At 37.5% G+C, this 27,347-nt stretch overlaps 1 protein-coding gene across 2 annotated transcripts in view; it reads right to left on the bottom strand.

The window, feature by feature from the left end:
* The window catches only part of SUCLG2 (succinate-CoA ligase GDP-forming subunit beta), a 112,765-nt gene that overhangs the window by 69,345 nt on the left and 16,073 nt on the right, over nucleotides 1–27,347 (bottom strand). For both annotated transcript variants that reach the window (XM_085590324.1, XM_021550959.3), the window contains one exon: nucleotides 22,689–22,830. In XM_085590324.1, the coding sequence (XP_085446450.1) occupies nucleotides 22,689–22,770 (82 nt within the window). In that variant the 5' untranslated portion in view covers nucleotides 22,771–22,830. The remainder of the gene's footprint in view (nucleotides 1–22,688; nucleotides 22,831–27,347) is intronic.

The following is a 27,347-nucleotide window of genomic DNA, read 5'->3' as shown; positions in this document are numbered from 1 at the left end:
TCACATTTGCTTACAAACTTGAGAGCAGACGTGGTTTGAAACTCAATCAGGAAAGGAACAAGTTTGTTCTTTTGGGGAAGAGCACTGAAGTTCACTGACAAGAGAGAAAAAGCTCCTTCTGCCAGCTCTAAAGCAACATCCATTCTATGGGCAAAACACAGAAAGGTAATTTCTGTAACCTGCAGTCACCCTGGCATCCTGCAGCATATAAATAGTAAATACTGAACAAAAATAGAAAAATCCATGCAAAGGGATCCGGGGTTCTTTCATCATTATACCCAACAGGTCCATTCTTGCTACTTTTAGACTTCAAAATATCCTTTATATGATGCCCAAGCCAATATTATTTTTCTCCTCTTCATATTATTTCATTTTAAGAGGCTGCAAAAGCAAACAAAGAAAACTTTTCTTTCTGTATTAGTCACAATCCCTGTGATCTGACAATACCACCATGGAAGCTTCTCAGGATACTCTGTTAAGCACTGAGAAACCAGAGGATGAAAAATCACCTGCTTTAGTAGACCTGCTTTCTTTGTAAATACATGAATAAATCACAGGACTTGATTTCTAAAATTGTCATTCAAAAATTTGTCAGTTTTAACAGATTCTTATCAAGACATTTCTCTCTATCCTTCCCATTTCCCTAAATTACAAAAAAAATACAAAAAAAAATACAAAAAAAAAAATTACCTTTTAAAGCTTACAAGGATTTGAAGTTTTCCTTGACAAAATAACATGCAAACCTTTCCCTCCCCACCACCCCCAGTAAAATATATTTTAAAGTTAGCAGACTCAAGCAGATCAACTGTGCCCTAAATTCTTGACTGAATACCATAACACAATTTGTTTTAATACAGTTCAGGGAACAGGCTCTATGCAATCTGTAGTGTTGAAGTCAAGCAGCCATTAGGAACAAGCACTGTTCTCACCCCTTGCTGCAACAATACACACACCTGCTTTCCTGGAACATGTTCAAAATTTCATTCTTTCTGATTATATGTAAGGCAAAAAAAGACACAAAGCCTTCTCTGACTGATTCTAATTCTTTTATCCATTATTGAACTGCAGAGATGATTTTGAAAAAATTTACGTAGTATAGAATACATAAAAACCAAGGCACATATATTAGCTTTTTTTCACAATTCACTTTCAGTCATAAAGGAGTTGTTGTAGTTAGAGATTGTCTCAAAAACTGAGCATGAAATAAAAAACCTAAGCAAGACACCAGGGAGTTCACATGGTAAAAAAGCAATTTAATATGAATTGTTAATAGGAATTATAGAATCACAAATGGTTTGGCTTGGAAAGGACCTTAAAGCCCATCTTGTTCCACCCGTGCCATGGCAGGGACACCTTCCAGCATCCCAGGGTGCTCCAAGCTCCATCCAACCTGGGCTTGGACACTGCCAGGGATGGGGCAGCCACTTGTTCCAGTGCATCACCTCCCTGATGGTAAGGGATTCTTTCCTGATACAAAATCTAAACTTTCTCTCTTTCATATCTGAAAATATGCAGAGAGTAAAGACAACTGCAATGTTACCACCACTACCTAATAAGTGTTAACAAATCCATACTGTGACAGGTGAACCCTGCTCAAGTAGAGACTTGACACAGTCTTTCCACACAGCCCTGCTATGCCCAGCAGGATCCTTAAAAATAAGCATTAAAATGGAAGGCAAAGTTTTAAGAAATATAGAGGACATCACACAATGGAGGCTGGGCAACCAACAGCCTCCGTAAGTGTGAGGAGCAGACCACAGGCTCAAAGGGAGAAATCTCAGTGGGCATCAACTTTAGACCCAGTTTCTGCAAGGATGCCAATACTAGGCCAGGACTAAATTCCTTCAAAGGATTTCATCATCTTTTGCTGCCTTGTAAAAGCTGGGACAAAGTGACCTGACAGGTGCTCATGTGCATGCACTGCTCCACTTCAAGGCACCTCACTTTACTCACCACCACAGTGGTCATTTCTCCTCTTTAACAATTTACAGATGCCTTCATAACAGGTAGTTATCTGCTTAATTCTAAGCACACGCTGATGCCAGCTTGGCATTTGGGTGCCTGCATAAATATTTCCCTCAGTGAAGCTTTGACACTTTTCATGAAGAACTTCTTAATGAAGCTCCAAACCTAAATCTCTTCTACAGTTTGCATTTTTACCCAAAGCAATGAAAATACTGAACAGCTCTCAGCTGAAAATTTACATTTTTAGCAAAATTAACATTTCTCTCCCAGAGACAGTTCTTGTTATACAATTCTACTGTAGCTCTTAGCCTTGTGTCCCTCAGCTTTTGTTTCATTGTGTAGGGCTGTGTTAGATACCATACATTTTGCTGTTTAGACCATAAATAAATCAATCCACATCCAAAACCAGAAACATGCAAAAGGATAGCAAATCTGGCAGTACTTTGATCTGAGCCAAGCCCAGTAGGATTGAAATGTTCTCCAGTAGCCTGACTCATTATCCAACTCATTCAGTGGAATTAAGTACAAAGTTTTGAATATATTGCTGAAATAATTTATTGAGCCTCTGAAGAGAATCATGCTAGACTGGTCATTATCTGGGAAACATCTGGATGGGAAAATGATCACATTGAAGAATTTATGTCTGCCTCAGTAGTGCTAAAGACAGAAAGTTGAAAAATATTACTTTGGAGCTGTTCTTCTACATATGCCCTTAACTCCTTGCCTTCATTTAGAAGCAAGACACTGATTTGCCACCCCCTGCCAAAACTAACCCAAAATACCTGACTTTCCCCTCCTCACAACCAATGTCCACCACCAGCACCTTCCCAGCCTTCTTCACTACTTACAGACAGAAATCACATACTTAAAAGAGGCAATTTTTAAGACCCCAGTATTGACCACTGAGATGTAGCCTCATTTACTGAAGTGTTTTCTATTTGAAGAAGAAAATGAGACCCCACAATGAAAATAAACACTATCTCAATTTAAAGAGAGACTTTTTTTCCAGCACAGCTTCTAACAGACACCTGATACCAGGTGTAAAAGCCAGAGATGCTGGGCAGAGGGATTTCACAAATGTGACATTCAGGTTCTTCTTCAGATAAAAGTGGGATTAAAATGATGAACAGGTATGGCTCTGGCCATCTGGAGTAGCAATGAATTTTACCCAGAGTGAAAAGAAAATCCAGGAAGAAGGAACAGAGTCAGTTCTAATGTTTCCTTCTTGTCAAGTGCAGGTTAACTAAGTGGAGACTCTGGGCAAAAGCTCATTCATTTCCAGAGCTCCAGATCTAGAAAACAGAATTATCCAAGTATGAACCACATCAAGAAAACTCACCACATAAAGGTTTAAAGAATGCAGGAGACAATGAAATAAAAAATTAATTGAGAGGTATCTATTTAAAACATAGAAACACTGCAACCAGAACAGCCACCATATTTACTCCTGAAGATATTTTGCTGCACAGTTTGCTTAAAAACCTTCTAGGGATTCCTGTTGTTAGATTTCATGGTATCTAGCTTTTAATTGGATTGAAAAAAATCCTACTACATTAAGCAGTATTAAAAGAAATATTTTAGTCCTCTGGTAATTTGTAAATATTAATTGCTGTAGAGAGATGAAGTTCCAGTTATGGTAAGCACCTGTGTTTATAACTTAATGTCATTTAAGACCAGTAATCACTGAGCCCAGGTAATAAGGGATGCATTATCATCCTCCTCCTGTTTTTGTTTACTCATCACATATGTGAAATGGAAGCAATTGCCAAAATAATCTAATGCTGGGAAAAGGTTAAGAGTAGACCTATTAAAAGAATCTTTAAAATCTAATTCAATATTTCAGACTTAATTACTCCAAAAAAGGCCATCTCACTGATCAATGATACACTGGTAAATTTAGATTCAATGCTGAAAACTGTTTAGAACATAATTTCAAATCTGTATTGCCTGAACAAAGTTCTTTTTACAGCTTTATGAAATTACCCAACCTATACAATTCCTTCTCACACATACAGCCAAGACATTCAACATAAACCCATCCAGAACACATCCCTAACAGTGCATCCCTGACAATATTAATCAGCCCTCAAGAAAAATAAAATTTATTTTGGTTATTTTTTCTAGATTTCTTTTTTGTTCTGTGATTTATTTTTTTTTTTAGTATCACATCATCTGCAGACACTTTTCAAAAATGCTGAAGAAAAGCAATTCAGGGAATGTACCAGATAAGAAGGAGAAAAAAAGCTATGTGCTTTTCATAGCTTGGTAATTTTTATAGATGTTCATCTTGTGATGTATTTTTTCCCATACCATTGTATTAAGAGCCTTCAATTTTGGATGTTTGGTGCAAGCAAGATAATGCAAACTTTACAGTTTAAACTCTCAAAACTTGCTGCCTATTAGGACAGGTTAAGAGAGAAAAGAAATTAGGTTTAATGTGTTCCCATTATTTATTGAATGTTAAGCCATAAAAAAATGTGCAGAACTTTGAACAACTTAGTTGGGTGGACCAGACAAGTTTCTACTTGAAAGATGAAAATAAAAACTGAGACGAGATTTTTATCCTGAGGTAAGCCTTTAATTCATAAACAACCCAGAAGAAAATATTAATTATTTTGAACACATAGTAAAGCAACTGTGAAAATACATGTTATATCCTTGATTTTCACCAGTAGCTTGTTAGCTGAGCCATCCATGACCATGCCCAGTACCAACATATGCAGATCCTTGGCTCAGCCTCTCTCTGCCACTTCATTTTCTCAGTGGTTTTATAAGGATTTGCTTTTTATTATATGCAGCTACAACATGATCTGTATGAGGACACTGGACAAGCTGTTAGCTCCATTAACTTAATAATAGATTTCTGAGTGTGATTTCCTATTAATTTCATTTTCCTCATTCCATGAGAAGCCAAAATTACAGACAGCCATATGGTACTTCATAAACAACAATTAAAAGTTATTTTCTAATTTTTAGGCACTAAAAAAAGCCCATAAAATTACATATGGTTGGAATGATATAAAGGAAATTATGTTTTGGAATGTCTGCATATGTCCAGAATGCTCCAAACACTTCCTCAGCCTTTTTCCCATTCACACACTTCTGGTCCATGCCAGCCACTGGATGTTACAATTAATCACAGTGCATGCCTCAAAGATGACAATTAAGATTTTTCTTCTAGAAGTGGAACTCCACAACAACAGCTTGTATGAACTGTGTAGCACAACTTGTGCTGTGATTCTGATACTCTTCACCTTTACTCACTCCATGAATTTGCCAACAGGATGGCTCCTGCCCAGCCAGAAGTACCTGGAAGAGCTCTGCCAGTCAGAGAAATGAAATCCATGGGTTGGAGACTGGACTGGGAGCCTGTCAGCTCATTACAGGCTCCCAGTAATGTAAATTATCTTGCCATTTACAGGGAGTAAGAATTCCCAGTACCTAACACAGAAGCTAAAAACCAGCCTACTTCAAATCATCACAAGCTGCTCCTCTAAATGACTCCAGAACAGCCACCTCCTTCTTCCCTGCCCTTTGTTATATCTTGTGTATGTGCTGATTGGAGAACAATTTGGTTTGAGAGTCCCACCTGAGTACCTGAAGTTACATAAACTCTTAAAGTGTCTTACAGTAAAATGGAAATAAAAAACTACCTGCATCATGGGAATGGTCTTTTTACTAAAACATCTGTAATGGGAGAAATTTCCTTCAAAGCACCTGGGATAACTCTGGGATAAATGCTTTTACTGCTGTCCACTACTGGAAGTCAGCCTAATGAGCAGTTTTTGACACACACACACACACATATATATATATATATATAGTATATTTGTTCCTACATATGAACAATTTCTTTTAATTCACACACATATTAGTTAGTGCAATCTACTTCAGAGGCGAGTCAATTCAGACAATCCTCTGCTTCCATTTTCTTTCCTTGGTATTTCACACTGGCATTCCCTTTAGATTTTCTAGAACCTGCAGCACAGCCTACACAACTCAAGCCAAGCTAGAACATGACACACAGTGGCAGAAAAGTTTTGGTGGTACCCTGGTGCACAGCAGGTCTCCACAGATGTTCCCTCAGCAGAAGGGAGCATCCAACTCTTTGCCAGGATCCAGCACCTCAAAGATAATCACATTCATTTGTGTATTTTGCCTTCCAGAATTACTTAGAAAAGTTCTGAACTAAAATACCACTTTTTTTTTTGCCAGAGAAGACAGATACAGTCTGAAAGAAGAAAACAATTTCCTAAGTAACCATGGTTAAGTGCACATTGTCCTTCATTAACAGGGAATAGATGTAAGTATTTCCTGAAGATCTCTTTTTAAGTGGCCTGTAACTAATTATCTGATTATGTTTCATATTTCAAGCTGTAGCTATCCAATAAAACCATGGGAAAGTGTCCATCATACAAGGTAATTTTAAGATTTGAATTTATGAACCAATTCACCCTGGGATATACAGGATATACATCTTTGCACCATTTCTCCAAGAGTTATGCTGTAATTAGTTATCTGGCTGGGGACAGAGGGAAGAGTATTTAAATTCAATGATGCTGCCTTACAGGGCAAAGCCAGGATCAGAAACATTCTTTTTGGTTGCTAGTGCAGTCCCAAGTGAAAAAGAGTAAGAAAATACCAGTGGTTGAGTTTTAACAATTCCACAGCAAAAATAAAAAATGGTTCTTCCTTAAAAAACTCAAATGTTAATTAATAGAAGGTTAAAGTGACATTATAAACCTTATTGATGTTTTAACTTTTAACAAATACTGAAGACCAGCATTTTGCCTTCACAGAACAGTGCTAGTGAAGTTGTCCATCTTGGTGTAGAGTCATTTATCCCAGAGAGACAAGGGTATTGCAGTAATTATCAACCAGACTCATAGTTTTCTTATTTTTCCCCCTAAGACAGATCAGCACATGTCCTAAACAGACCTACATGAATCTAAACCATTCCTTATTTCCTTCTTGTGCACTTCTTTAAAACAACCAATTTTTGTTTCTTTGTGTGTACAAATTCCTTTGTTTTACAAGGAAAGGCTTTTTCAAATTCATCACAAAAGTAGCTGTTGCGATATTAATAGATTTTTCTTCAAAGTAAATCAGATTTAAAGCCTCTGGACTAGAGTTTTAAAGCCAAGTATTCTGGATATATGAGAAATGAAATCTGATAATGCACGTAATAATTTTCTTTTGCTTTATTACCACTGATCTGAAACTGAACATCTACAATCACATCTTCTCTTTCAATTAACTAACACTGAAGTGATTTTCTGACATACCTCAGTTGGTTTCTGCAGAACCAAGTCTGAATTTGTTAAAGGAATTTTGAAGCAGCAGCAACTGAGAGTAGGTCCTACTCACCTGCAGCCTGTAGAAAGGTTGAAATAGGAACAATTTCCTGTATTTTCAGCACAGGAAACATTAGGAGGCATTTAAGCAAAACCCCAGCACATTACAGAACAATGGCCTGAATAAAATGAAATTCTCCACCCTCCAGGGCAGCCTGTGAGGAACTCCCAGGGCCAAGCCAGAAGACAAAACAAGGCAGAAAGGTCCCCCAGCACTGTCACTGTGCCTGTAACCCAAAAAACAGAACTGTAGGGGGACAGGGACCTGGCAGCACGAGAGGAACATCAGGAATGTTGGTGTGAAATCCAGGAATTTCCCCCAGGACTGGGCTGTCCCACAGCTGTGTCCAGAGCAGCTCTGGAGGGAAGCTCCAGCCAGCAGTGCAGGAGAGACATTGATGGAGAGAACAAGACATCCAAGGAAGGTTCTGACCTTGGCCACCCCGCTCAGAGCCCCATGTGCTCCATGCAATAAGTTTTTCAAAAAGCTCTCGGCTGCCCCAGACCAGTGAAAGAAGAAGCAGGACAACAAATAAAAGTGAAAATGAAGAGTGCATTGCTTTCAGCAGAGAGCTACAGCCAGCCTCTGCTCTCCTGTCTAAGAAGTGAAGTGATAAAGCACCACAATGACACTTCATGGCACTGCAGACTGAGCAGGTGGAGCTGCCAGTTTGCTGTTGACATCTCCCAGGAACTCTCTTGTTACACAATTAATTATTGAATAGACAAAGAAAGAAAAATTTTGCAAATGAGCACAGTTACAAAATCAGGCACATTTCATTACTATCATAATAATTTTCCTGCATGGCTTCTTACCAGTCACCTAATACAGAGCAGTTTGTCCTCACTAATTAAAATTTAACTCCACAATAAATAAGCTGCAAGCAGTTTGAAGTGCCTCAAAAACTACACACATCAAAAACACAGACCTATTTTTATTGATTATGAAATATTGACATCAGCCTTACAAAGCTATTAGACAGACACACAAATTTAAGGCCTTAAATCAATGGATTTGCTTTCAGAACTTTCTTTGGGCACACCTGATGAGAATGGGGAGGTCTTGGAGCTAATCAGTGCTCGAGGAAAAAAAATCATAGGCCTAAATTTTTTAAATCACTGGTCATTTGTGCCAATCATCTGGAGGCACTGTCTAAAGGTTCTGCTTTTCAAGTGCAGAGTGCTTTTCCTTGCAAACACTCCCAAAAGTCCCAGAGCTGCCAGCTACAGTTGCTGCTTTTGAAACTTGGGACTATCTGTATTTGAAATAAGCATTCTGTACGTAGTTATCTGCATCCCTACCATGCCAAGACATGCCAAACACCGAGTCCCAAATGTAAATGCATTCTGCCTGCATGGGTAAAGACCCAACACACTGATGCACAAGACACAGACAAAAATATTTTCCTGCAAAGGGTGTGCCTTGAGTCATATGCACCTGTTTATTTTGTACTTATAATATCTGTTGAATTAACATTTAATATGGTTAAAAAATTGTCACCCGCACAATAATTCTCTCAAAGAAGTGAAAATACATTAAAATCAAATACTTTTTATAACTATTTCAACTTTTTAAATTTATGCAAAAGATAATTAATACACTTCATAAAAGCTATTCAAGCTGTTTTTCAGTTTGTGTGTTTTAAAGAGTTTTCACACTCCTCCTTTCTGTTTTTCCTGCTGACACTTTAATCTCCTCTTGTAAATATGAGCTTATAACAATAAATCATGTTTTATTTATTAAAGATATAAACAGGAATCAATACAAAGCAGGAAAACCAATCTCCATAAAGTTTCCCTCTCCACTGACTGAAATTAGTTTTCATATGAAGATTTAAATATGCATCCAGTTGGCATTTAAGCAAGATTGAAGATATTTTCTCTCTTGCATTACATAACATGCTAAAAAAAAAAAAAGAAAAAAGTACTGGCTTTGGCCAGTTCTAGTGAAGTTAAATCAATGACAATTCTTTAAAACCTAAGTATTCTGCAATGAGGAACCTGACACATCTGAGAACTGTTGCCTAAATTAGCACCAAAGAACTCCACAAATTGTAATGTAAAGCAGGGGTTTTTTACTTTTATATTCAGGTCACTTTTAGTCACAGCTCTGTTGGTTTGGAGATACAAAAAAAACCCACCCTTGATTCTTCTGTAAATATATTCTGCTTGGAAAAATGCCTGTATGAAGCACACCAGGGAACAGGAGTGCAAGCAGCCCACATCACCTTGCCCTTTGTTTGGATTGTCAGTTTTTCCTTTTGATCTTTCTTTGCAGTTGAGGAACCAAAAATTGATTTTCCCAGCTGAACTAAGGTAGAAAAAGGACAATGTTTTATTTAAGATCCTTCATGCCTGCACATAAGCCTATTTCTTTCTTTATATACAAAAGAAACTGTCTTTTTGTTCTTGTAGAAAAATATTTCCAAGTGGGGAACGGTCTCAGTGCACTGACTTTGGATTCATAACAAAAAAGGGGGGGAAGGTGTTTAAAAAACCAAATACTGGCCTCCTGCAGAGAAGCCCACACATCTCAGGAACCTTCCAGGGGTACAGAAGATGAGCTGCAGGGAAGCAGGTCACACTTGTTAGGTGTCTGCAGAAACCTAGGCCGCGAGCAATTTTACACTTGTAACATTTCTTTATTTCTAAAACCTTGTTTACAGGCAAAGAGAAAGCACAATTTACATATTTAGACACATAGAAAGCCAAGAATACATTGTAAATATACCCATGAGTTCAACAGTGTAGTTGCTATTTTTTTTTAATTCCAGATTTACTTGTTACAGAACAGGAATAAATGCTTATATGCAGGGGAAAAACATCTATAATAATGCAGTTTAAATTGTTACACAACTATTTTCTAATTGCTACCTCTTTTACTGGTGTTATGCTCATCCTTCCACTGCATGTCTGGGTCCAAAGGTGGACATTTTCATTCTGGTCCAGGGCTGTTCTTCCTTGGAGTTCTTTGTTGGGAGGAATACTTGTTCTGATGGCTCTTTCTTCTTCACTCTTTTAAAATGGGCTCTTTCTTTCCACTGGTCCATGCTCCCCGGAGTTTATTGTATACAGTGAGTAGTAGGGACATCAGATACCAGAGACACATTTTAACCCACTGTTAGCCCAAAATTATGGAATTTACTAATTAATTTGTTGGATTGTTGTCACAACTTGTATTACAGAATAATGTATTGATATTGGCAGAAAGCACCATTCCCTAACACCAGGTATTACTGGTACTCCTGGACCACAAAATTCCTGAGTTATTTGCACAAATTCTTATTAAGTCCTTGAAGAAATCTGAGCTTACAAACTGCTGGCCTGCTCTTGAGCCTCACAGGAAAGCTGAGGACACACAAATGTGTGCCACTGAGTAGCACAAGAACCTCCTGTCAGTTCCAGGTTTCCCAGTGCTTCCCTTGACTACTCCAGTCTTTTTAATCTCGTTTTTCCTGTGCACTTGCACACAGCTTTGCCCAAGTGTTTCATTAGAATCAATTCAGCACCTGACTTGTCACACAGGGCAGTTCAGAGCAGTTTTCTGGATAGCACAGTAAATTCTGTGTAATTATGACCCAATGGACTGCAGTGAGGCCAACCACTGCTAAGCTGAAACCCCAGGAATGCAATTTGTAATTCTCCTTAAGACGTATGATCAGCTTTTAGAGCTTGGAAAGAGCAGGGAGGGTACATAAGACAACCAAATTCTAGTATCCAACAGGGCACTCTGCAGTTAGTTGTTGCCCTGCTTAATTAGAAGCCTCCCTGCCTTTCTTTCCCAGTCCTTCGAGGGAATACAAACATTCTACCCCCCCAGTTCTGACAGCCTGGCATTTGTCTCTCAAGCTTCAATCACCACCTCAGCAGCAAAGATATAACTACATACATTAAACTTCAAGTTTTACAGGTTTCATAACATTAAATTAGCCTAGAAAAATGAATATAAAAGCAAGAGAGAGCTTTTGGTTTGGCAATCAGCATTTGCAGGAAAGGATGTATCTCAAAGTGATGTGGAACCACCAGAGCTGTTTCATTTAGGCTTCCTGCAAGTGGAGCTCTGTGGGGATTTTGAAGGCAGATATTATGCTTGGAAATTGAACTCTACATATTTTAATGAAATTGCACAGTCTAAACACCACAATGAGTGAGCAGTCATATCAAACAGTGGAATCTGGAGCCTTCCCAATTACTCACATATAAACGGAACTTTTCTGGGTTAAAATGGAGAATTGGAATAAACACCGCCTTTGTTTGCAAAGGAAGAGAATGTGCAGCTGATTTCAGTGCCTTGAACCTGTGTTGAACCTATCAAGGGACTGACACAACAGGTGAGTGAGTATATCTCAAATGGCCACACTCTGCATGCACTGTGCTGTTCAGCACCTCCTCAGCTTCAGACAAGAAGGACCACAGATCTCATTTGTGCCAAACTTGTCAGCACATCTGTCCACCACATCTGTACACCAGTTCTACAACCCTGAGTGTGGGGGTTCAGCCAGTCTGCCATTGAAATGACAAGTATGTGACCTAGGCACCATCCCAATGGCCCCTCCTATGAATCCTCAAAAACAGATGCTCCGTGTCATCCGTGAAGCACTGATTAATATTTCATTAACTCAAGGTCAGCAAGCTGCTCTGCCACGTCAGAAAGCCCACTTCTCAGCTTCTGCAGAGTCATGGAATCGTGTCTGCCTGGCTTACAAATCAGATGAGGTAACAGCTGAAAATAAACCTCCTCCTCTCTGTGCTGCTGAAAACAGCTCCAGATTTCATTGAAATGTCAGATATACAACAGGCCAATCTTTCTTTAAAGGCAGCACTTTTGCATGATGTTTCGTTCATGCTTCTGCCATTTCTTACATTCCAACCTTCTCACTTCACAATCAGGTTCAGAACTGGTGTCTAAGGCAGTAAAAATCACATTTGTATAAATTATGGTCACAGTTTACTCTCAGAAAGCCTCCTGCAGTACAACGTACTTAATAGTATGCAAAAGAAGAAGGCTCCAAATAGCTGAAACAACTCATAGAGACAAAAGAACATATAATTAACATTGCCCTACCTGCTGTTAACTGCACTAATTGCATCCTTTCTGCACAACTGACATTGAGACCTCTTCAGTGATATGCAACTGAACCTTGGCCCTTAAAAGTCTCCCTCTAGTATTTAATTTGACTGGTTTATTTTGTTTCTTCAGCAGCAGAAAGACTTCTGAAGGAATGCTTACTCCAGTCTGTGGAAGTCCAGACCTCTCACTATTTACAGGACACTAAACATCAGAAACTGAGTGTAAAAACCAGCCATAAATCAGAACCCATAAATCAAAATTGTGAAAAGAATCATGAAGCTGCATAAGCTCAACAACACAGGAGTCTCGTCTTGTAAACCAACAACATAAAATATGAAAATACATTAATTTTTTTCATCTTAAAATTGTAAAATAACTTTTCCATACAAACATCTTTAAGCACCTAACTTGGCTTCTTATGGATCAAAAAAACAACTGAATAAATACTATTTATATATGCATATATATGTATATTCCTTCAAATAGGAATGTCACTCAGAACATAAAATAAGCAAGTTATTAATAGTATACATGAATCATCATATTTAAATGGCAGATTACTTTATGGCATGAGACATAAGCATGTATTTAATGGGGGGGGAAGATTTCATAAGAATAGTTTTTCCTAAGATAGTCATATTTGCAGTACTCAGCTTCAAGTCTCTCATTCCACTTTTCTTCCAAAATATCCAAGCAAAAGGCCAGATTTGGAAAGGCCAGTAGGAAAATCAAGCACACTGAACACCTAATGAGCTAAACCCAAAACCTGGGTACAAGATTTATCTGTGGGAACAAGAACAAGAGGGGTTTTGGTTGTGCAGGCATGGCATCAGGACTGTTATGAATAATCTTCAGTGGGGACAAAGCACAACACACCAAGATCAGGAAAGCCACTGCTAAACTGTACAGGTGAATAACTGGAGGAATTGAGGGGTCAAAGACTTGGCAGGAGGAGAGGGAAGTGCAGAGCAGCAGTGGTGAATCTTCCCAGTGACTTTATATTGTTAACTGTTCATACAGCAAACTCTTCTTGGTTGCCTTTGTCTTCTCTTTCTCTAAAACCCCCAGGGCTGCTCTTAAGTATTTAGAACAATAAATAAATTTAAGATTTATAGCCTGAAGTTTAGCCATATTCATCTTACTCAGGTGTGCAGTCCAACTAAGCCCAGGGGAGGTGCAAGAAAAATGTTCCCCTTCATAATGATGCACTAAACAAAAGCTGACTTTAACTGTAGGACCAGGGAAAGTATGCCACACAGAGGTAAAATTGTCAACTTCAGATTTTTCTTAATAAAACAAGAAATACTTAATATAAGAGCATGGCTAACTTCTGGAACTGCCCTGAACATGATTCTGACTAAATGGTTTTTTGTGGTGACATTCTCAAGTGTTAGAGCATCATTTAAAATATACTGTGATGCAGAGAGTAAGATAATATCTCCCAGCTGAATCCAGCAGGGTTACAAAGACATATTTTGTATTCATAAATGTGTTGAAATATTTTACTTTTCTTGAACTGCAAATATTTGAAGAAATGTAGATAAACTTATTTTAAATTCACAGCACTTTCTCAAATATGAAGTAGCAGATTAACAAAATGTCAGAACATCCTTAGCTTCAAAAACTGCTCTACCATTTTAGGTAGAGATTATCTACCAAAAAAATAATAATCACAGCCTCTTATGATCTTACTTCTCAACTGCTGATACATTCAACTTGTAAATTACTCCCATCTTTGAAGATAAAACAAGCTCTTGCAAGTCATCCTAACCTTTGCAAAATACCAGTTAATATTACCTCATTGACTGGAAGGAGGAAATAGGGGATGGGAATCATGGTATGGAGGCTGGACGCCGGGTGTTCTCTGAGCTTCACAAGAGCAGAAAAGTCAGTTGTGAGACATTCCTGGCTTGGTTCCAAACTATGTGCTTTCACAGCAAATGTACAAGCTAATATCCTCACTTGTCAATCCAGCCCATCCTAAACCACCACTTGGTGCATAAAGACAAAAAGTGTAATAAATTTAACAGAAACAATTGACATTTTTTTTTCCCAAAAAGCAATTTTCCCAAATAAATTATATATAGCAAGCAGATAACCAAGAATAGTCTCTTCCTGCTGTACCCTGTGTCACTTGGGGGACAACTACAGGAGATCAGGGAAATCATGACAATATCAATTATAAACTATCCTATCTTAGGACTGCAATCATTCCCTCTTAGATTTTATTCAACATGATTCTGCTACTAGTCCTTCTACTGAAAAGCTTAAATGAAAAACAGGCATAAGCATCAATTTTGTATTTGAGACCCCCTATGCATGGGATTATCCACTGGGACTGATCACACAGAAGATGCAACACCACACAGCACAGAGTAACAAACAAGGAAAAGAAGAAAGACAGCCAGAGAAGACTGAAACTTGCTTTCAGTAATCAGGCCCTGAACATTAAGAAGCTGATGGGCATCTAGAGAGTGCAGAAGGAGTGATTTCTCTCCTTTACACAGCTGCTAGTACTACAGAGAAAACATTTTTGTTTAGTATTTTGTACCTTTTACACAAAGTGTGTCTAATGGTTCTGATTTTATGCATAAAAAAATGAAAATTTCATGCAGCTGCTTCTCAATTACGCATCTGGTTATTGTTCTGCAGCTGCAAAACTACCTTGAAGAACCATAAAATATGGTGTGACAAGAGTGGAATAAATACCAGCAGTCATCTTGTACCCTCCTTGTAAAACTTTGCATTTTTTTACCACCTGATAAAATTCCTGAATCAAGAACTATAACTTCTGTTGTCTCCTTTTATGAACAAAAAGCCAGTAGTGTACTTAACACAACTGAAATTTCCAAAAGCCCACACTCTGTGGCACACATTATGTTTTGAATTCAGTACCCCATTTCTAGAATATTTTTGACTTTGTGTTTTACTTTCAAGCAGCTATTTTGGTAATTTGATCAGAAATCCAACACAGAGAACAATAAGTCAGCTCAACATTAGTGTCAAACATCTGAAATGAGATTTTGATTTGTTGGCCCCCAAGCCATTACTCATATTACTATAAATCTATTGAATATGAAGACATTTGGTGACAAAGTTGGTTATAAAATATCCAACTAGTGTAAGCAGTCTCAAGCTTGCATTTACTGACTCACACTCAGCATGTAATTCTCTAACAAAGGGAATAGATAAGAAAAACAAAACCATTCTTTTTTCATAACAGTGCATTTCAAAATAACTATTTCTGTAATTCCTCTGGAGGCAGAGGGTCCTGCGAAGTATTTTCATTTCTAAAACATTAAAAAAACCACAATTTTTAAGTTAACTTGAAACAAAAAAGGTTCAACTCTAAACAAAACAATACCCAGTGGTGAGCTTTGACAAAATCTATTATTAACTTTCTTTGGAAAATAATAAAACTCCCAGTTAGAGAAGCTGGAAGTTTCTCTATCTGTTTTTTTCTGGCACACGGGATGCAACACATGTGGCTATAGTAAAATGCAGGGAACCCCGGATGAGGGAAGAAATGATGGTGTCTGGCTCCAGATCAGAAGCCTGAAGGACAGCTTTATTAAAACTATACTGTACTATATTAATATACTATTTAAAGAGATACTATACTATTCTACATACTTACTTCTTACTTACCTGTCGATTAACTAACAAACTCGTGACTCTGTGCTGAGAGTCTAAGCCACAGCTGGATCCCATTGGTCACTGACCCCAAACAACTTCACCAGAATCCAACCCAGCCATCACTGCAGGTGAACAATCTCCACACCACATTCCACATGGGCAAAACAAAGGAGCAGATATAAAGATTGTTTTCTCTTCTCTCTGTGCTTCTCCTGAGAGACAGAATGATGTCTCTCTGTGCAGAGAATGTGAATGTCACATGTAGCCATTACCAACAAATGCATGTGTGGTTCCACAGCTGCCTGGTTCCCAGAGAAAAGACAGAAGTGCCAAGGCTTTATATGGAAAAACACTGGTGGAATGAGACAAGCAGGAAAGCAAAGGCAGAAAGCCTCACAGGGTGTACCAAGGATGTTGCACTGCTTAAACTCTGCTGCACATAAAAGTTCTGCATTCTCTGCCCCCTCTGTGAAGCAGTTTGTCAGCATGAGACACAAAGGGAGGAGGGAAGCAAAGGGAGGGAGCACAAGATGGATTACAAGATTCAAACCCAACCAAGCCACACACACAGAGGAGAAAACAGCACAACTTGAAGGTTCCTATCCAAGGGGAAGGTCCTGTAGCACCAACATTCACTGAGTGTGAAACCCTCAAATGAAATATTAATTCCACCTTGACTGTGCCTTGTGCAGTTCCACTTCCAAGACAGATTAAGCTAAAGCCCCAAAAAGCAATGTGTGAGGAAATGAAGAATGTCCATGAAAATAACTATCATGCAGAGGTGCTTTACTCCTGGTTTGTTCTGTAGCTGTATCACAGCAAATTCCCCAGGACCTTCTACCAAACTCCCTAGCACAGCACATTAGGTGAACAAATCACTGTAACACCTTTCTCAGCTCCTCTGATTTTCCAGGACTGATCTTTTTCATCCAGTAGATGAGGTAAATTAATTGGGTCACTGACACATTAATTACCAAGCCTCCTACAAAGGATTACTTTAACTGCAGCAAACAACATGTTGCCTTCATAATTTTTACTCTACTTCATTGTTTTAATCATTTTCAGACACAAGTGAGAATCTTAAAGTTATTTGCACAACTCTGACATAAATCATTGCAACATATACAAACGTAGGAAAAAAACTATTATTTGTATTATTTGACAATATTTAAATATCATTTAAATGATGGTTAGCAATCAGTATTTGCTTTTTGATCATACACAGAAACATTACCTTCTATGATTGCCAAGTCAAGCAAATGTGGGTCTGAGCAAAGCACTTCAACAAGCAAAAAACCATTATGCACTCAAATGGCTTTTAGCAGTACACAACTGCTAAACATGTGCTCCAACTATGCTAAATAGGGTAACAACTGACTGTTTAGCACAAAAAAAAAAGAAAAAAAAGAGCATTTTCTCAATCAGAAGTCATAAGGTAGGAGAAGGGCTGAGAAGAAAAGAGCAAATGAGCACAGGGAAGAGAAGGCTCTGAGAAATAACAAGGAACTGATTAAGGGACAAAAAGAGAGTAAAACCACAGATATTGACAAATTTTGTGGAGCTTTGAATTTATACATTCAAAGGATGCCTATGAAGACTGCAAATAATGGAGTATTTAGTATTTTCTATCATTGAGAAGTGGCTGGAAAATGCAGATTTACTCTAATTTTAGATTTTATCCCTCTGACAAGGCAAAATCCATTCAGTAGAAGAAAGAAATACTTAAGCTCAGTAACACAGAACGTGGTCCAAGGCAGCTCATCCACCACCAGTTTTCTATTAAATTTAAAAAATTGTTTTCTAAATACTTACCCATCTGAGTTATAATATGATCCGATAACTTACATATAATAACTTACAGCATTATTTTGCCTGAAAAGAACAGTTTCAGAAGCTATAATTTAAGTCTAAGGAACTTTAATAAAAGCTGTCAGAGAAAATAAGAGGACTTGTGGGAGAGCCGTTCCTTACCAGCAAGCAAAGTTCTGTGTACAGTTCCCTGGAATGCTATTGCAGCAACACATGATTTTTCAACATATGCATAAAAGGATAACCTGAGTGGTTTTAAATAATAGTTAGTTATAACCACGAAGTACATGAGGGTTTTTGAGAAATAACTCATTATGCACAGGTGAAAAATTATTACTTCACAGTGAAGCATTGAATGGAAAGAGATATGGAAATCATAGAAATGCTGAAAGAAGCAATTCTGCAACCTATCCTGATGGACAGAAACAGAGAGGAAATTAAATCACCTAAGCAACCACATGATGACAGTAAAAAAGATCAGCTAAGTAGCCAAGTTTTTCAAATAAAATTTTATATAGAGGGCCACTCTGTACAGGATACTCACAGAAAAGCTCTTGCTGGTATAACAAAAAAGGACCTGAATTCACATTTCAAATATCCTTAGAAACATCAGGTTCAAGGATGTTTTTAATTTTCCCAGCATAAAAGCTTAAATGAAATCCAGACTACATTATCGCCAACAAATTCTTCATGATCTACACAAAAAGGACACTACCAGCCTAAAGGTCAATTTTTGATCCCTTCTAAACGTAAATTGCTTTCAAGTGGTTTCCAGAACTAGTACTAAAGAGGTGAATTTTCAGATAAGGGATCTAAAACAGCATCTAAAAATGCAGCCTTCCCTTTAAATTAAAAAGCCATGGGAAGAAAAAAACTTCAGGAGCTGAGATAGGAAGGAGACTGGTGCTCACATGACCAAGAACACTTTCAATATTCTAAAAAATGGTGAAGAATAGGTGACAGGTAAATGACCTCATGAAAAGATGCTTCAATAAACCTTTTCTGTTCTTTATAAAATACATGTTTACCTCTCCAGCCTGATAGAAAAAGCACACCTTCAGTCCAAAGCCGAATTTTATGAGTTCCCTCATGCATAAGCAATAGAAATAGGACATGCAGAGACTATATTTTGTTTTATTATTTTTTTTAAGAAGAGTGAATAAAAACCTTGCACTCAATTGAACTGCATTTATTTGTCATAGAGTGTGAACAGTGCACCTGACTGATTCCTAAATGCAATGAAACACTCTAAGTGGCACGAGGCAGCATCCTATTGCTTTTGTTAAAATTCAGAAAAAGAAACACATGCCAAGTTCCCAGCATTGATTTAGGACTGTCAGCAGTGCCAGCACCTCTGCTGATGCACAGAGCCAAATGACAGTGCCCAGCAGCCCCCTCCAGATTAATGCCAGCCCCTCTCAGCTCTGCCCACCTCCTAGCTGGAAATGATGGGTCCCTTAACAGCTTCTCCATCAGGCAGAGTACAAAGAGCAGAACACGAGACTCAAGGGCTTCTGCTGGAGGAGCCCAGGGCAAACCATGCCCTGAAATGATGCACAGTGCACAGATTTTCCTTTCACAAATGATGCACAGGATTACTTCCTTAGGTATTGATGCTGTAGTACAAGGAAAAGAAACAGCAAGTAAGGAAATGCCTTCTCTGGCTAAACAAGCCCTAAATTAAGTGAGAATTAGATCAGAAGACTTGTGAGTTAATTCAAGAACAGCCACCTGAGCTTATATTTCAGACAAAAACTTGGCTCTTGAGCATTTTTTTTTTCTATTAAATAGTTGCACTGGAATTGTAAGAATTTGTTTACAAATTAAGTTTCTTCAGAGAGCAGATCAAGCAACACCATACTGTGCAGCAAAACGGGACATCTTTCTTTTCTCTCTTGAAAACCAAGAATTTTAACAAACCAGAAAACTATTGTGACTGAATTTCTCGGCACTCTATATATATATTGCCTTCTCTACAAAGGTTACACTGGGAAATTGCTTAGCACATAGAAGGCAATGAATTCCTTGGGGCTTAATTCTGTATTCTTTATTGTGTACAACTTCTTTTGAAGTCAATATTAATGATGTCATATTAATTTTTCTTACATCTGCCATTCTTATCTTAGAAGGGGAAAAAAACCCCAACACTTTAGTTCCATTAAAAATTCCTTGCAGACTGTCTTTTGTGCAGTTGGTAAGTTTTGAAAGCATCTAAGAAAAATTAACATTCAGTGTATATATTAATAAAAATAGAGAGAAACAGAGGAAATGAACAAAGTGTAACAAAACTGCTGATACTGGATAAAGGCAAACCCTTTCAAGAAGACATGCTTTAACACCTTCCTGACAAGTGAAGACAGCAGCAAAAAATCATCTCATCTCTTTCCATTGCATCAACAGGAAATCCAACAATAGCAGAACTGGTGAGCACAGGCCCTGCAGCAGTAAAGACAGCTCTGCCAAGCACAAAACAGTTGGTGAAATTGTGAAATTAAATTGTGAATTGCATACTTTATGCAGACTTCCATGACAGAAATTCCTATCCCCTTACCTGTACCCCTTTATCACACACACAGACTCATATGAGTGATGTAATGCTTTAAGATTATAAAGGAAAATTATTGTTTCTCCTGTAGTCCTGAGGGCTATAGAAAGAATTTCTTTTCAGAAGAAAAATACTGAAACTTTGACTTTCAAGTTTTGAGAACTTTATCCTGTTTTAAAATATGTTGACAAGCACCTTTTCTTGTTTGAAGAAGCCAAAGTGAAGGACAGCTGCAATGTGGCATGCAGCACCTAAAACATGAGATTTTTGAGCAGGACTTGGCAGGAGAGGTTGGCCTCTCCCCATATTTTACTGCAGAATGCTTGTCTAGCAACACCATCCCCAAACTGCCTTCGCTGGTTATTTTATTTTGTAATATTTCATGCCTCCTGTATGCTGAAGTTTCCTGTTTTCCCATATATTTTTACTTTGTGTGGTTGCATATTCAGTTGCAAATTGTGCAGATAACCCTGAGTTACAGAGCCAATATTAATCTGAGGGCTCACAAAGAACATAAATCTGGAAAAATCTTGGAACAACAATGACCACAGCAGTAAAAGTGATGTTCTTGATTCTTAGTTTTCAAAGTGCATGTTAGAAGTACAAGGACAGCACAGCACCAGAATGATAACAAGGATGTTGTTAATTATTAAGTGGATCAATGGAGTGTCAGTCATTCCAACATGAAATAGATTCCACACTATAAACCACAATTCCTTCATGCTCAGTAGTACACCATGGCTGAAAACAACTACACCAGATGAAGAAAGGTATCACTAACTTCCACTTTCTGAAGTGCTAGCAAGACCACACAATTAAAATAAAATTTACCTGATAAAGCTGCATGAGCAAACATTTTTTGGTTCTGGATTTTACTTTTGGTTATTTAAACACAGTTTGTTTGTTGGATTTTAATAGATGGATATTTCTGTGATTTGAAAAGCAAGCAAGCTACAGAGGTTATTTAAAATAAACTTAGCATCATAAAACAGAGGAGGTTCACTGCTTTAATGGAGTAATTTATATCTCCAAGTAGGCATAGACATCAAGAACAGCAATAGTTATTGGACAGGCCAATCCATTTATGAGTTCAATCACGAAGAGGAGAGTTTAAGTGCTGTAAGACTGATGATAAACCTGCCACAGCTTCAGTTAGCATTCCTTGATTTTCTCAGATATCAGATATGAGGAAACACTCCAATTTCTTCTGCTTTGCTTTATGTCCGACTGTGCCATTTTGTACTGCTAAATGACCATAATACTTGCATTTAATTTTTTGTTTTAGGTATATTTTCAAATATACTGATTGTCATAAGAAGGTTTTGATCACTGAAAAATACATCACCTTAATGAAGTTCTAGAGATTGAACAAGCCATTATGCTAATGCAACTCAGCTACTTGAGCTCTGATGAGATCTTGGATATGAGTAAGTTGTGTTAATTTACCTTCCAGTGTGCAAAATTGAAATGCATTTAACTAAGTGGCCTGTGCATTATGTAAAGCATAAACCAAAAAACCTTCCTGTTCCTACACAATTAGACTACAATAATGTCTGGCCTCTGGCATTTTGATATTTGATATATTAACAAAAGCTGAATGAAAAGAGGAAAATTGTACAACTTTAAAAAGTAGAAAAATTATTTCAGTTAGAACAGATTGACAAAGTACTTTAACACTTTCTTTTTAGAGAGAAAAGTTATTACATAAATTCATTTCTGATCCACATTATCATCTTTTATTCACCACATCGGAATGAGGATGTTGTCAGAGAAACAAAATAAAGCTCCAGAAGCAGGGTCTTCTCTTTGAGCCACTGTCACATCCTTTTGTGATGGTAACTCAACTCACCTTTTCTATTTCTTCATTTGGACACACACATTAACAAACATCTGAGGATCCTTTAAAATGGAGAGGCTACAACCTTTTCCTTCCTTTACTTTTAAAAGAGGGAATTTTTCTTTTAAAACAGCTTTTTACACAAGTTCATTTATTTCAGATCCTTAAGTTATATCAAGTATACCCACAAAATTTCCTCCACAACTATTCATGACATTCTGAATTATTATGATGTTAATTAAAGAATTCATGTTACATGCTGCATGCAAAACATTTGGGAAATAAAGTTCTAAGTATTGCCACTATAAACTTGTTCATATATAAAATTAAGACTACATTTATAGTCTGGATGAAATATCAAAGCTTTTCAGTAAGTTTGAATTTAAAGACTGTTTAAACTTATTAGAAAACAATTTATTTTCTAGATTGCTACCCAGTGAAGCAGAGTCCTCCCATTATCAGTCAACTTACTCAGTCTCTCAGCAGCCTCCAGGGCATCATTTGCAGAATCAGCTACAAAGAATCTCTGAACTGTAACCCCATGGTCTGCCATTATTTTTTTGCTTTGGTACTCCTGCAGGTTGAGCCATCGTCTGGGGGTTAATTGAACAGTCTAGAAAAAACAAGAGGGGAAAATAACATAATGTTCATTAAGAAGAGTTCATGAGACAGCCCACTGAGCTCATCCACCTTATGGTTATCTCAAACCAGCAGTTAAACAACACCCAGAGAAGAGGTAAAATACTTATTGATTTACCTAAGTGCCTTTTCTTAACATTTGTGCATCCCAAGTGCTCTGAAAGCTACAGATATTTTTTAAAAGCTGCACAAGGTTCACTTGGCCAGACAAAATGTCTTGCATTTAATACCAAGGCAAATTTGGCTTGAACTCCAAAGTCTATTTATGTTTTCACGTTTTCCTCTGCTATAAAAGTAGTAACAGACTCTTACATTAAAATAAATTCAGTTTCATGTTAAATATCCTTATTAATATGACATTTCATCTAATCTCTGCCTATAAAATTATTTCCACTGATTCTCTGTGTTTCTTGAAGCACATCTGAAAGAAAAACAACTAACATGGAATTAGCATTATTCTGTAAGAAACTAAACACTAATACAAGTATTTTCAGAGTTCTGCTGTCTCTGGTTTGTTTGTTGTGCTTCTAAGCAGATTTTGTTGAGGACACCAGCACAGCCACACCAGCCATGCTAGGCCAACAACAGCTGGTTATAATAATTAAAATAATGAGAATAATTAGAATAATTCCCTCCTCATTCCCAACATGCCAGTTTAAACACCCCTGTGGGAATACAAACACATCTACACCCTGTGGGTACAAAGACACAGCAACCTTACACACACAAAGACACCACATTTGCTTGTCCTGGCAAGAAACCTTGAGGCACTACAGAAGTCACAAGATCTTTACTGAATGGTTTTAAGTGCAGACACATTCTCCACACAAGATAAATTGATTCACACAAAAGCAATAATTAAGGAGCTGGAGCTAACTCCTGGCAATGGTATAATGGCAAAGGTGGAGCTGGCTCCTGGCAATGGTATAATTCCATTTTGTGCCAGCCAAAGATGCTTTTCCCACACGGAGACACGAACTGCTGTCCCCCTGGCAGGCAGCCACAATCAGTTCTTGGTTTCTCCTGAAGTAAGGAACACAGCATGAAAGCCAGTGCTACGTATTTAGAAATGCTGGACAAAGAGGATTATTTACTATACTTTCATCTCTAACAGCATGATAAAAAAATTATCAACCTAATGCAACTTTATAGTGAAAACAAAAACCCTCTATGCTGAAGTCTCAATAACACATCCTCTCACAGTACTCAAGGTTTACAGGCTGAGCTGTCTCAAAAGCAAACTCCCATCTGTTCTATTCTCTTTGAAACACAGCACAAAAGATTAATGCATAAAGAAAACACAAACCCATCTTCTACAGTATATAGCTGCATGTTTTCTGTAGAAGTGACTCCCACTGAACTTAAATAGTTACAAATAGCTCAGGATGACATTTTAAATCCTTCTATGCATAACCTGATTAACATATTTTAGAGGAACAAAATGGCATTGTCAGTTTGCTCTATGGCTATCTCTAATTCTACACATCATACAGACACCTCACATGATTTATGTTCCCCCATGCTATTCACGGATGATATGTTATTACACTTATGCAATACTTCAAATGCAGGGTCAAAATTTAAAGTCCCTTTCATAATTGTTGACATTTAATTTGTTTTCCTATTATAAATTCTCTGCTAGGCTCTAACAATTATCACTTCAGGATCATTTCCACAGAGGGACTAACACTAGGGGCCAGGAGGGACCCTTTTAATTTATCTAAAAATTTCTACAGGTCAATAATAGAGCTAATAAAATTTTGGTCACTAGTTTTATAATTTAAGACCAAATCTTCAAAACATATTTTTTTCATAACTTAGAAAAATAAACCAGTTTCACATGTAAATATTACTAAGATGATCTAAATCAAATTAATAAGAAGGAAAATACTAAAAAAAATTCTTTCTGGGGAAGATTTTTGTGGCTGTTGCTTGATAGGAATTGCAGTAACCTCTGCTCCCAAACACCCTCTCAGCACCTCACAGGAGCTTTTGGGATACAACTGCTTTACAACTCAAAATGTCCCACTGATGAGATGCTAAAAATCTTATTACATATGCATAAAGTTCAGACATAGATAAGCACAGAGACACATCTACTCTTATAAAAACTGGACAATTAATATTAAGGTATTATGATAATATTTATTTCCTAAATTATGAACCAGACCTGTCAGAGGAACACAGAAAGGAAATAAAAGAATAATTCCTTTGAAAAGGGTCGAAACATTCCTAAGGGGGATGAGACAAAGGTCTGCTCAACAGCTGCTGGCACAGAAAAGCAAAGCCTACAAACTCCAGGTTAGTGAGCACACTTTTTCCCCCTGCTATGTCACTTAATTCTAAGAGAGACCATGTTACTGAGTGCCAGCTGAAGACTTTCAATCAAGTCTTTGCACAAAAGACAAACTCCTGGTTGTGAATGAACTGCTTGATAAAATTAATAAGTATCTGAAGTCTGTACCAGAAGCTCTGAAGAGCAAAGAACATGAAAAACTTGCTTTAAAGCACTTGCAGAGTACCCTCCATATGTCATGAGGACAGCAGGAAAACTAAAGCAGTTACAAGAGATGAAATAAAGCACAAGCTTTGAATCTGTAAAGGTGACTGTTCTTTCAAGACCATCTTGAAAAATCAAAACAGCTGTGGACATGCATTTTAGGGTGAAGACAAAAAAAAAAGTGCCATGAAATCTCAGGAACATGAGTAAACAGATGCTGCTTTGAACCAATATCCAGTCCAAGATGTTTTGTTTGCACTAAATCTGTATCTGGATTATACAAGAATCTTGAATCCTCACCCTCCAAATACATTTATACCAAGCATTCCCAAAAATTTCAGACGGGCTTCAAATGACCTAAATTCTTGGGCCTCATAAACTTTTTTGCATTCTGCAGATAAATCCACAAGTGACACTGACAGTAAGAGTGCTGATGCACAAAGGTACAGCTTCAAAACTCTAGGGAAAAGCCTAGAAAGGTTTGAGATAAAGTTATTTCCCATGGACAGTCTTCAGACAGCCTTAATCCAGCCCTTCCCCCTTAAAGTTGTTGGAAGGAGACTTTAACCTGGCACAGAACACAGCTCAGCCATCACATGCCTTTGTTTCACTCATTTTCCTGTTTTACAGCCCTTTCATTGCTTGCAGCAGCATCAAACAACACCCTTAGATTTGCCACTTCAGTTCCAGCTCTCCACAAAGACAGACTAAAGAATTAGATGGTAAATCAGCATCAGAAAAATAATCTCAGTGTGAAGGAGGGAATGGGGGGTGGCAGCTGAAAGAGAACCTACAGCACAGGAAAGCAGAGTCCAGTTTTTATTAATTTCTGTTAATTATTCTCATCACCTTCTATTCCCAGTTTATCCCTGCTTGAATATTTTTATCTCCTTGCCCTCCACTTTAGCCAGAAAACACCAGAGATGTCTCAGATCTTTCCATGAAGCTGTCCCAGCTGACACCCAGTATGTTGCACAAGTTCAAGGTCTGTGTTTCATCTTTACTGCCAGGTTGGGCTGGAGTACAAGGAGTAGATCCTGTCCCACCAGCCTGTGAAGAGGAGATTGGAAATTTTGTGTGGATTTTAGTAAACCCTGACTCCCTGTGTGACATCTCATCTTTCATCTTCATAAATTGACGGATAAAGAACCAGAAAATTTTGCACGGGTGGCATTTTTCTGTTATCCTTTCATATGGAAACTTTGTGTTTTGTATTGATGTACACATTGAAGATGCAGAGTGGATTTTATCTGAGATTCAGATATGCCTGGTAAATCAAAGGTGTTGTTTATTTTCAAACCACAAATAAGGTTTAAGAATAAATCAGTTTGTGAAACTAAGAAAACATTACTAGCAGCACACAGAAAATAAAATGTTGTTATTTAAAATAATAAAGCTTTAAAAAGGAATTAAATTCATTCTAATAAGATATTTCTTAAGATTAAATTTCTAATGAAAGTGCTTATCAAAGAGATTAGTATACTTAAATAAAGCTCTTTTACAACTGATAACATTTCCTGAGAGCCTGACAACAACATCAAAAATCCCAAAATTCAAGTAAGTGAAACAAAAGGCATCAGCTGAGCAGTAACATGAAGTGAGATGAAGGCAGAATTATTTATTCAAATACAACTTTCAAACCAGATTTTCTCCTGCTGGCCAGAATTATATGGCATTTTTGAAAAGCACAAAGTATTAGTTTGGTTTCACCTCTAATCTCCCTTCCCTTCTCCAAGATTTTTGTTAACAGTCAGAATCACAATAATGTCGACCAAAAATATATAGAGTGAGGAGGATTTAGAAAATTACTGTTACTGGGAATTGTGCATTTTGTTCTGAACAAGCTTTCTGTCCAAATTCCTTCTTTATACAAGCAGAGACCATATTTGGTCTCACAGCATGATTAAATGAGTGGCATACACATGAAGAAATCAAATATTTCTTTTTGATCATCTTAACAAGGTCAGGTGTTGCAGAATTGTATCTGTGGT

Source organism: Lonchura striata, chromosome 12 (genome assembly GCF_050655825.1).
Source record: "Lonchura striata isolate lonStrDom1 chromosome 12, ASM5065582v1, whole genome shotgun sequence".
Taxonomy (NCBI): domain Eukaryota; kingdom Metazoa; phylum Chordata; class Aves; order Passeriformes; family Estrildidae; genus Lonchura; species Lonchura striata.
This window is presented reverse-complemented; position numbering and strand designations above follow the sequence as displayed.